Below are 10,377 nucleotides of genomic sequence, written 5' to 3'. Positions count from 1 at the left end.
TTGCCAGCCCGCTCAGAGATGTGTATAAGAGACAGATTTTACAGTAAAACTTTTGTATAAAACATTTTTTGATATCTTGAATAGTTTTCGAGATATAACAAAAGAAAAAAAAATTAATTTACATATAAAGGGTGGCTCCATCCCTTTAAACCGTTTTTTAGCACCAACTGATAATTTCTAAATTCATCTATTTATGTGACCTCAAAGTGTACCAAGTTTCATTCAAATCAGAATTTGACACTTCGCGAGGTTTGTGAATGGATGGGACTATGCTGACGTCACACCGTGACAGCGGCAGAAATTCTGCGAGCACGTCCACGGATTATTTTGACAAGCGCAAATACTGGAGCATACACTTTCGTCGTTGATTCGAGGGATCTGTCAATGGAGAGAAAAAAGAAACAGAATTCATGGACACCGGCTTTCATCGTTTGATCGCGTGTTCACCTATGATCTCGTCGGTATATTGAACCGTGGGAGAGATACATCTCGTTCGATCGTCCCGTGCGTGTAACTGCCCTGAATTATGGCGCTGTCAAATATTTTACTGCTCAGCCAAATAGCGGGCTACGTCGTGGCTCTTATCCTGTCGCTCTGCATCATCGTGCCCATGAGCCTGCATCAGGATGAGTTTAGGTAATCAAATGATCGTACTCGACGTCCGTGGCGATCGTGAACTTTTTTTTCCCTTCTGTCGCGCGTTGTCCACCTATACGTATATCTTTCTCTCTCTTCCAGGGGACACTGTCTTTTGTTCTCGACCGGAGTGTGGCGGGAGTCGGATGGCCAGATTGTGGTGAACTGGGCGTCGCAGGCGTACTGCAATTACACGATATTCGTGGGCCTGGTGCTCCTCGTCACGTCGACAATACAGATCTACCGGCTGTCCCTGTTTATGTACCGCAGCGAGGACAGCTCGTTTCTCTCCGCGTTCGTAGACGTTGTGACCTCCGTCATTCTCACCACCGTCACCCTGATCGCGGCGATTATCGTAACCCTGGGTTTCATGACGTGGTGCCAGTGTATGACCAAGAGATTCCCGTCATGCGAATTAGCGGCCGGGAATGACATCGACAAGACCGACGGTATCGACACGTCGGGCTTTCACATCGAACTTGGCGCTGCCCAATTCGGCATTTGGAGCAGCTTGTCGATTTGGGTCGGCCTGTCGGTTTTTGCTGTTCTAAAACTGTTGAGGTACCATCAGCTGGAGAATATGAAAGTTTCCATGTACAGAGAGAGGCAGAGATTGATAGAGGCTACAAGTAATCAGCAGGAGCCGAGTTAAAAGTCGGTTAAAGTTTAATATTTTGTTTCTCAGGCTGAGTTTGATAATATATATATATACACACGTTAATTTGCAAGAACGAGATATAAATCTCAAAGGATATAAATTGGATGTGAAATTTGTTAATCTTAAAAGCGCACAAAGTTACTGCGAGCCCAGTAATATATTGATATGAACATACTATTCGCTGTGCTCAGAGCCAATCGATTTTATAAAAAGTATAAGTCTTTTTAACTGAAAGGTCAGCGTATAGCAAAATATTTTGAGATTACAAATTTATTTATAGCTCTTGTTTATAACTAAAAAAAAATTCTTTAAAAGCTTAGGCATTAACGTTCGTTGTTTAATTGATTTTCTCTAAATTTAGGTATTAGGTATTTAGGTATATGAGATTTGTATTGAAAAAATAATGTTAACAATGTATATATCACAATATATTTCCACGTATAATAAACAGATAAGTATAATTATATAGAAATATAGTAAAAGTAATAGATATTAACAGTAGCTTCTTTTATATTTTTCTGATTCTGAATATGTATGTGATTTATATAGACCCGTGAATTTTAAGATTAAGATATATCTTTCCGATTCTTATATAAGTATATAATTTATAATAGTTATTAATTAAGATTAACAGTATAAAATCAAAGATACATATATGTTATTGATGCCTACATCAAATTTTTGTTATTTAATGTTCTTTAAATATCTATCTATTAAAAACGCGTGTGTAATTTTGTATATAAATTATAATACGAAATACATATATCAAAGTTATCCCGCAAAAAAAAAAAAAGGAAAATTATTCGAAATTATCCAACCTGACGTAGTTTATTAATTTTAAGCTGGAAAATTGAGTGTATATAACATTGCAATATTGCTCATATGTTGAATCGTATAGGGCACCCCGAAAATAAGGAGCATGCGACGAACTGGATCAAGTGTGAAGTTGACACCCCTAAAAGCGAATTTTGACAAAATCTGTATGGCATTAGATTGTTCACAATTTGTCCATATTTGTCCAATAATAATAATTTTTTGTCCACTCTTGGAAAAAATTTTAACGTAAGTGCATTTTTTTTCAATTATAGGTATACGGGATTCGATTGTCCACAATTTGTACGCATTTGTCCATCAATCATTTTTCGTCCACCTTGCTACAAAATATGAATCGATTTCTGTATGTAAATTAAAAATAATAAACGCACTTATGAGTGATCGTGACAAAGTTTGCTCTAACTTTTCATTTGTTTATAATTTAAAAAATTAAATAATTAATAATAATAATAAATATAATTAATTATTATTAATAATTAATTTTTTTTATTGTGGGCAATCGAATCCTGCATGTAATTTGAAGATAAATATACCTATTAGTATTTCTGGCAAAATTTGCTCTAACTTTTTGTTTATAATTTTTTGTAGCAAGGTGGAGAAAAAATTATTATTATGGACAAATCGTACAAATTGTGGACAATCTAATGCCACGTAGATTTTGTCAAAATTTGCATTTGGGGGTGCCAACTTCACACACCAACTGGATCAAGATTTATTTATGCACTTATACTTTTTTGCACACTCCAAGTGTACTCCTACGGCTACCCGGTGGACACGTCCTCATCGGAGGGTCAATTATTATGAAAGGTGCAATGCTCGTTTCCACACATTCCAATTGGAAAGTAGTTTCGTTCACCCCTATTACCCCATCGGGCGCACACGGACCACCTATTGTTCTGAGAGGATAGCACGTGCCGTTGTACGGAACCACGCCGTCCTCCAAGCAGGGATTCTCTACGCAACGAGGAATCGCATCGTCCTCGGGGAGAACGACGTAATTCTTGGGTGGACAAGGACCTTGTCTGTAGGCCTCGTGGCAGGAATTATTCAACGGGAAATATAAGAATCGAGGTCTACAGTCGCACACCCAGGAATTCTTCCCACTGTCGCCTGGGTAAAGAAGCATGTCCTTCGGGCAGCTATCCGGTATTGATATCGGAATACGGTCCTGTATTACCTGCAAGAACGAATGTATAAGGAAAAAAAATAGCTTTTCATATAATTTTATATATTAATATTACCGTGGAGTTGCCGCCGCTGACGTGAGACGTCTCCTCGTCGGTTGGATACGCTAAATCCTGGCCCCATGTCACACAGTTATATGCGAGAAACATAAAACCGGCGTACAAAAACTTCATCTTCACTTATACTGGACAAGAGCTAAGAAAATTGTACACATATTTATACAAACGTAATGTAAATGGAAAAAAAAAGGATTTTTAATATGCAACTTTAATATGAGTAACTAATAACTTTGATACGAGTACAAAGGTCAATTAAAGTCAGATCGCAAAGGCCGAATATTTATATTATTGGTATTTGACAGCAGACACACAACGAGACAAGATCGTATAAAAATATCAAAGATTTCTATATTCGCTTTCGATATTTTTTAATGACACAAGTAAAAGAGAGAAAAATCGAGCGAGATTTTCGTACGCCCCGACGAGTCTATTACAATTTGAATAGGCATTAGTGATTATAATTATCCACTCTAACAGCTGCGCTCTGATTCCAATTGATACTTTCAATATTAAAACGAATGTTTTTCTTACAATTCCTAGCAACGCGTTGTTCCTTGCTGGCAAAAAAAAAAAAAGAAAGAGATGTAGAAATATCACACGCGTGTTAATAGCAAACGAAGACTAGTGAATTTGATCAAGATGTTCTAAGATTCTCTCGAAAGCGTACGCGCAATTACACTGAGCCGACGTAACGGCAACTATGATGTTCCAAGGCCAACCACTGTCAAACAAAAGAAAATGAAAGAGTATACTGACCAGAGCGATAATCTTCAACCAACACATTGACAAGCTATATATGCGTACGCGTAATCGGCGAGAAAGCTGCTTACGTATACAGAGGAATTGAGCAGAGGAGGAATTAATCACAATTCTAGGAAAATGTGTGTTTATAATAGACGATTAAGTTCAGTCGTTAAGTTGCTTACAGTACAAGATGATGAAGATAAAAGTAGCGCTGAAAGTTTTTGGGATATTTAAATGTTAAAAACTGAGTTTTTTAAATAATTATTCATATTTATTTTATAAATTTAAAATAAAACGCAAATTATCAAAGGCTCATAATAAAATTATAACGGAGCTGTTGAGCCAGGCTGGGTGTAATGTGCTAATAATCTTGAACTGTGATGATAAACAAAATTTATTATGAAGCTATTTAAATAATAAACTATAAATTGTACGTTTAATTGCTTGGCTCAATAGCTCCATTATCGTTATTATTTTATATTTATAAGAAATATACATTACAGGATTATTCGTTAAAAAGTTCCGGTTCGTTATGCGCACCCACAGAACTGTTCATCGAACCTACGAAATGGCTTTCTTTGTATCCCGGCCAAGATTTAAATTCTTTAAAGAGTTCCAGAATTTGCGCTGGCGTTAAGTCTCCAAATTGTGTGTATATCGTGTAATCTTTGGCTATAAGTTTAATTCCACAGTTCGGTATCCATCTTCTAAAGACAGAACAGTATGTAAAGTAGAGAAAGGTGTATTTAAGATTCTCTATTACAAAAAAAATATTTGACAGAAACCATATAGGTTTTTTTTCATCGTACTCACTCCAATGAAGGTATCACTCTGTTGCTGCGTGCCTGCATATGATGTTTCACAAAATAGGAAAATGTTATCCACTCTTTTCGCGACAGTTGCGAGTAAAGATCAGCTTTGGGCTCAAGTTTTATTACATACATCTGATCATCTTGTACATCTTGCTTCGGCAATAACGTCGGTGTGACCAATTGGCGTGACTTATGTTGATACTTTCTTTTTGCCCAAGGTATAAATGCCTTTCTGTTCAATGTTCCCAGAAATTCGTAATTAAACATTAATTGGAACATCACCTTTGCATAAGTGTAACGTTTTCTATTGATTCTCCTAGTATCGATATCATATCTCTGAAACATTAAAACCAAACAGCAGTGCAGATTATCATGTATGTATAGTTTTAAATATTTCAAAGAGAAAAAAAAATTAATATATATAAACTAACATGCCACAAGGATGGTAGTATCGCGATGTAGAAGCTGGGCCTTCCATGACACATGAAACCGTTGCGAAAGATTAAACTGCTTATGATAAATGTAAATAAATCCTTGCTATCGCTTGCACCTATTACTTGCATGTAAGTTTCGTCCTCCCAATTTTTGCTCTCTATCGCCTTGAACCTATTTTGATACCTCGACATTTTCTCATCGTTAATTTTATCTTCATAAATCGTTCTTGCCACGCCGAAGAGATTAGAATTTTTAAACGGCATTAAGCTCAGCCTTCCAGGATACTTCGTACAGACCGTTTCCAATATCTTGTGTAACTTTGCATTCCCTTCGTACAGATGAATCAGCGGTACGTCAGCTTTCAATAATTCTTGCGTCAGCACGCCAAAGCCGGGATTCAATTCGGCGACGTAGCACATGTTCCTCGAGAGGTCGTCCCCGATCAGTGAGACATATCTCGCGGCGGTATCCTTGTCAATCAGGTGTAATATATTCGCATCCCCCTTCCTGAATGTCCCATACCTCATAGATCGAATAACGTCCATTATATCTGGATTGACTTTCTGTATATAATTAACGAGGTCCAGCATCTCTTTGTTACGAATTACAGACTGCTCGATGTAATCCAGCACGTTGATTTTCCTCGCCCTCTTCTTCCTCACTTTCGTCGTTGTCTCTTCAATCGGTTTCTTCGCCTCTGTATCAACATTTTCTTTCTTCCGATTTACAGCAGGCAAACTGTTGTCGGTCAGTGTCGAGCGGTATACATTTATGAGGTGTCTACTCTTTCTCGATAGCCAAGAGGTTGTTACAGATGAAAACCTTTTGCATAACATTTTAATATTCGATCTGCAAATTAAATGAAAATAAAGAGCAATCTCGGCGCTCAGAGAACCAGTGCAATGTCCATAGACAAGAGCAATCGTGGATGAGACTTTTCAAATAATCTTAACTCCTCTTTGCCAAATAATCCAATCTTCTTTGCGGATTGCGAAATTTCTTCCAGCATTTCGTTTCATAATCAATTGCCACGCAGAAGATGCTTCTACACGCGTTCGGCGCTTCGTGTGCTGCCCCGTTCGTAAACATTGTAAACAATTAAACCTAACCACAAACAGATCTAACCTGATCTTACTATTCTCACTTAACCTTTACTTTAGCGGTTAGCGACTTTAGCGTATTAGTTATGTGCATGCATTTTCCGCTTGTTGCCTAAGATAATTGTAAGTTAAATAATTAACAAATGCACACTATGCATAATTCATATAAAAACGAATACACGAACTATAAATTTCAAGCATCTTATATATTTTTTGGAGGTACATATTTTGTAATTCGATACGTGTATCCATGACAACATTATTTTTGGTTATGTTTTAATTCTTTTTTTTTTTAAATAGAATAGTACTTCAGTTTAGAATTTGACGATTTACATGATAATTAAATTATTACATCAATTTATATAGAGACAAAATATTCGAGCAATGAAGGTAAAAGTTTCTGCTTTGTCACGTTAGATTATTATTAAATTATAAGGTTATGTGTACACTTTTAATTTTATAATTAGCTTTTACAGATATGAATCAGGGCTGGGCAAAATACATACATTACTAAAGTATTTGAAATACAAAATACTGGAAATCTTATAGTATTTAAATTACAAAATATAAAATACTTTTAATCTTTTGATTTGAAATACAAAATACAAAATATACTTTTAAGTTTTTATTTGAAATACAAAATACTTTTCAATTTAATCTTTTAATTACGAATATGTATATATAATGTTAAATTCGCTCCCTCCCCAACAGTCCCCTCTTCACTTTTAGAGAGAGAAAGAAAGTTGTTTTACTCTCTTATACGCTTTAATAGTCCTATTGTCCTGTATTAACCGCATGAAAAGTCTACTTATGTGAGATTATAAAATTTGACTTGACATTGCTTGAAACTTGATAAAAACAGTTAGTGTCGCTAATTACTATATAAGAAAAATTTAAGTTACTATATTGTCAAGGATTTTATAGTATTTCAAATGCAAAATGGATTGAAATTGTTTGAAATGCAAAATACATTCAGGGCTGGGCATATTGCAAATATATACTTGTATACAATTTGTATTTTGTATTTCAGCAGAGCACATAAAAGTATTTTGTATTATGTATTTCAAATCGAAAGATTGAAAGTATTTTATATCTTGTAATTCAAATACTAAGATTGCCAGTATTTTGTATTTCGTATTTTAAATACTTTTAATGATGTATTTGCCCAGCCCTGAATACATTGAATAACTTTTTTGAAATACAAAATACAAAATACTTTTATATGCTCCGCTAAAATACAAAATACAAATTGTATTTCAAATACTGCATTTCAAATACTAAGTATTTAAAATATGCCCAGCCCTGGATATGATAGATATGCTCCTTAGATATTATCTTTGGATTGTTTCTCAGAAACGGGGATGGCTTATCGATGATGTATGATATCGCCACTTATCATCTCTACAAAGATTATTAAAATGGCCCAAAGCGCCGCTCTGTTAACACGCATAGTAGCATCCTCTGTATCGGCCACGATACAAGCCGGGAAAATAATCCGTGATGTTCTGAACAAAGGTGGATTAAATATTGTGGAGAAGGGCAAGAATGATCTGCAGACCGAGGCGGATCGTTGCGCCCAGCGATGCATCATAACTTCGCTTAGTCGACAATTTCCAAATGTCACGATCATCGGCGAGGAGGAGCCGTCCAACTGCGAGGTGCCATCGGAATGGATCATCACGGAAGCTGATCAAGAGGTGTTGCAGTTGAAATTACCGGCCCACCTGGAGGACGTTAATCCCAAGGATGTGTGTATCTGGGTGGACCCTCTTGATGGTATTGACATCTTAATTTGAATATGAAGAAAAATTCTGCATGAGAAATGAAATTCGCGCTTTTGATGTGTGCTTTAAACGTGTGTTTTTTGTAGGGATCGGCCGTATTTAAAATAACATTATTTAAAGTATGTATTTTAAATAACAAAAAGTAAAAGAGTTATTTAGTATTTATTATTTTAAATAGCTTCTTCTGATCTATTTTATATTTAATACTTTAAATATATTTTTGGAATCTATTTTATATTTTTCATTTTAAATATATAAGTCATGTTTCTGGAATCTATTTTATATTTGTTATTTTAAATAGTTTATATTAGTTATTACTTTACCGACTTCTGCTTATCAGGGATCGGTCGTATTTAAAATAACATTATTTAAAATATGTATTTAAAATAACAAAAAGTAAAAGTATTTATTATTTTAAAAAGCTTACTTCTGATCTATTTTATATTTAATATTTTAAATATGTTTTTGGAATCTATTTTATATTTGTTATTTTAAATAGATTATATTAGTTATTATTTTACCGACTTCTGCTTATCAGGGATCGGTCGTATTTAAAATAACATTATTTAAAATATGTATTTTAAATAACAAAAAGTAAAAGAGTTAATTAATATTTATTATTTTAAATAGCTTCTTCTGATCTATTTTATATTTAATATTTTAAATATGTTTTTAGAATTTATTTTATATTTTATATTTTAAATAAGTCGTGTTTCTGGAATCTTTTATATTTGTTATTTTAAATAGGTTATATCAGTTACTTTACCGATTTATGCTTATCAGGAATCGGTCGTATTTAAAATAACATTATTTAAAATATGTATTTTAAATTAAAAAAAAGTAAAAGAATTATTTAGTATTTATTATTCTAAATTTCTTCTGATCTATTTCTCATTTAATATCTTAAATACGTTTTTGGAATCTATTTTATATTTTAAACAAGTCGTATCAGTTTTGAATTGGCCCCTGCGATATTTTATTTTAAATAAGTTTCTGGAATTTATTTTATATTTGTTATTTTAAATAAGTTGTATTAATTATTTTACCGACTCCTGCCTGGACTGCATTGCATACCACAAATTTAAGACATAAATCAACATTGTTTGTAAAGAACTTTTTTTTCATTGTAGGTACGGCGGAATATACGCAAGGACTGGTGGAGCATGTTACGGTATTAGTCGGCGTGGCAATCGGCAAAACGGCAATCGGAGGCGTGATACATCAGCCGTACTACAAAATCGACGAAAACGGCACGTACATTGAGAACGGCCGTACGTTGTGGGGTATCGACGGCGCGGGATTCGGAGGATTCACGCCGAAGTCGGCTCCAGATGGAAGGAGAATAATCACGACCACTCGGTTAGCGGAACAATTTTAACATTTGTACACGTTGGTATTTCGTTACGTCGAACACATAATCGTATTGTTCGTTCTCAGTTCGCATTCCGACGGAATTGTCCAGAGCGCCATAAAATCGTTGGATCCTGACGAAGTAACACGCGTCGGCGGTGCTGGGCATAAGGTAATTGCACGCCAAATGATCGTTTCGTGATTCTCGCTGATTGCACGTCTGATCTCTGAATTATTCGAAACAATCTGAATTAATTAAATCGACGTACTCTGTGTTTATTCGTACATGGAAAAAATTGCTATGGATGTCACAACAATATTCTCTATGCTTGGAAAGGAAATGCATATGAATTTAAGTTTAGCACGATTGTCGCAACCGTAGTGCTTAGAATAAATAACATTCGGTTAGAATATCTTCATATATGTGGTTGCCTCAATCGAAGCGTTATTGTTATCTCTCTAATGTGGTCTGCACAACAAATAGTATGATCGAGATATATATAATGTAGTTGCACGTCACAGCACTGAGGCTGACAAGGGAACCTCGCGAAGTGTCAAATTCTTATTTGAATGAAACTTGGTACACTTTGAGGTCACATAAATAGATGAATTTAGAAATCATCAGTTGATGCTAAAAAACGGTTTAAAGGGATGAAACCACCCCTTATATGAAAATTAATTTTTTTTTCTTTTATCTCGAAAACTATTCAAGATATCAAAAAATGTTTTATACAAAAGTTTTACTGTAAAATTACCTCTATTTATTTACGTTAATAGAAT

General features: G+C 34.7%; 4 protein-coding genes across 9 annotated transcripts in view; 2 read left to right on the top strand and 2 right to left on the bottom strand.

Moving 5' to 3' along the window:
- The first annotated feature begins 273 nt into the window (after positions 1–273).
- LOC105461913 (transmembrane protein 179) lies at positions 274–2,087 on the top strand. Its single transcript, XM_011708428.1, has 2 exons — positions 274–636; positions 739–2,087. Exons 1-2 carry the CDS (start codon positions 527–529, stop codon positions 1,286–1,288), a joined length of 660 nt encoding a protein of 219 aa, XP_011706730.1. The 5' UTR covers positions 274–526; the 3' UTR covers positions 1,289–2,087.
- On the bottom strand, positions 1,704–4,073 carry LOC105461924. Its single transcript, XM_011708439.1, has 3 exons — positions 3,904–4,073; positions 3,370–3,508; positions 1,704–3,305 (listed from the first exon to the last, which is right to left on the bottom strand). The coding sequence occupies exons 2-3, from the start codon at positions 3,484–3,486 to the stop codon at positions 2,853–2,855; spliced, it is 570 nt and encodes a 189-aa protein (XP_011706741.1). The 5' UTR covers positions 3,487–3,508; positions 3,904–4,073; the 3' UTR covers positions 1,704–2,852.
- Positions 4,074–4,078: 5 nt separating this feature from the next.
- On the bottom strand, positions 4,079–6,222 carry LOC105461867 (dimethyladenosine transferase 2, mitochondrial). Of its 3 annotated transcripts, none has more exons than XM_011708384.1 (4): positions 5,360–6,222; positions 4,930–5,264; positions 4,618–4,823; positions 4,079–4,243 (listed from the first exon to the last, which is right to left on the bottom strand). In XM_011708384.1, the coding sequence occupies exons 1-3, from the start codon at positions 6,197–6,199 to the stop codon at positions 4,622–4,624; spliced, it is 1,377 nt and encodes a 458-aa protein (XP_011706686.1). In that variant the 5' UTR covers positions 6,200–6,222; the 3' UTR covers positions 4,079–4,243; positions 4,618–4,621. The 3 variants fall into 3 exon arrangements, with proteins under 3 accessions (XP_011706686.1, XP_011706694.1, XP_011706677.1); XM_011708392.1 differs by lacking the exon at positions 4,079–4,243 and adding an exon at positions 4,245–4,327; XM_011708375.1 differs by lacking the exon at positions 4,079–4,243 and having other exon boundaries at positions 4,418–4,823.
- A 277-nt stretch (positions 6,223–6,499) lies between these two features.
- The window catches only part of LOC105461882 (3'(2'),5'-bisphosphate nucleotidase 1), a 4,710-nt gene continuing 832 nt past the window's right edge, over positions 6,500–10,377 (top strand). Inside the window, exons 1-5 of one of the 4 annotated variants that reach the window (XM_011708405.1) lie at positions 6,594–6,682; positions 6,764–6,853; positions 7,817–8,239; positions 9,378–9,606; positions 9,685–9,769. In XM_011708405.1, the coding sequence (XP_011706707.1) occupies positions 7,843–8,239; positions 9,378–9,606; positions 9,685–9,769 (711 nt within the window). In that variant the 5' untranslated portion in view covers positions 6,594–6,682; positions 6,764–6,853; positions 7,817–7,842. The other 3 variants (XM_011708412.1, XM_011708418.1, XM_011708399.1) reach the window with 3 other exon arrangements.

This window comes from Wasmannia auropunctata, unplaced genomic scaffold (genome assembly GCF_000956235.1).
Source record: "Wasmannia auropunctata unplaced genomic scaffold, wasmannia.A_1.0 LD336099.1, whole genome shotgun sequence".
NCBI classification, from domain to species: Eukaryota; Metazoa; Arthropoda; class Insecta; order Hymenoptera; family Formicidae; genus Wasmannia; species Wasmannia auropunctata.
Note: the sequence above shows the minus strand (reverse complement) of the source record. Positions and strands in the feature narration are given on the sequence as shown.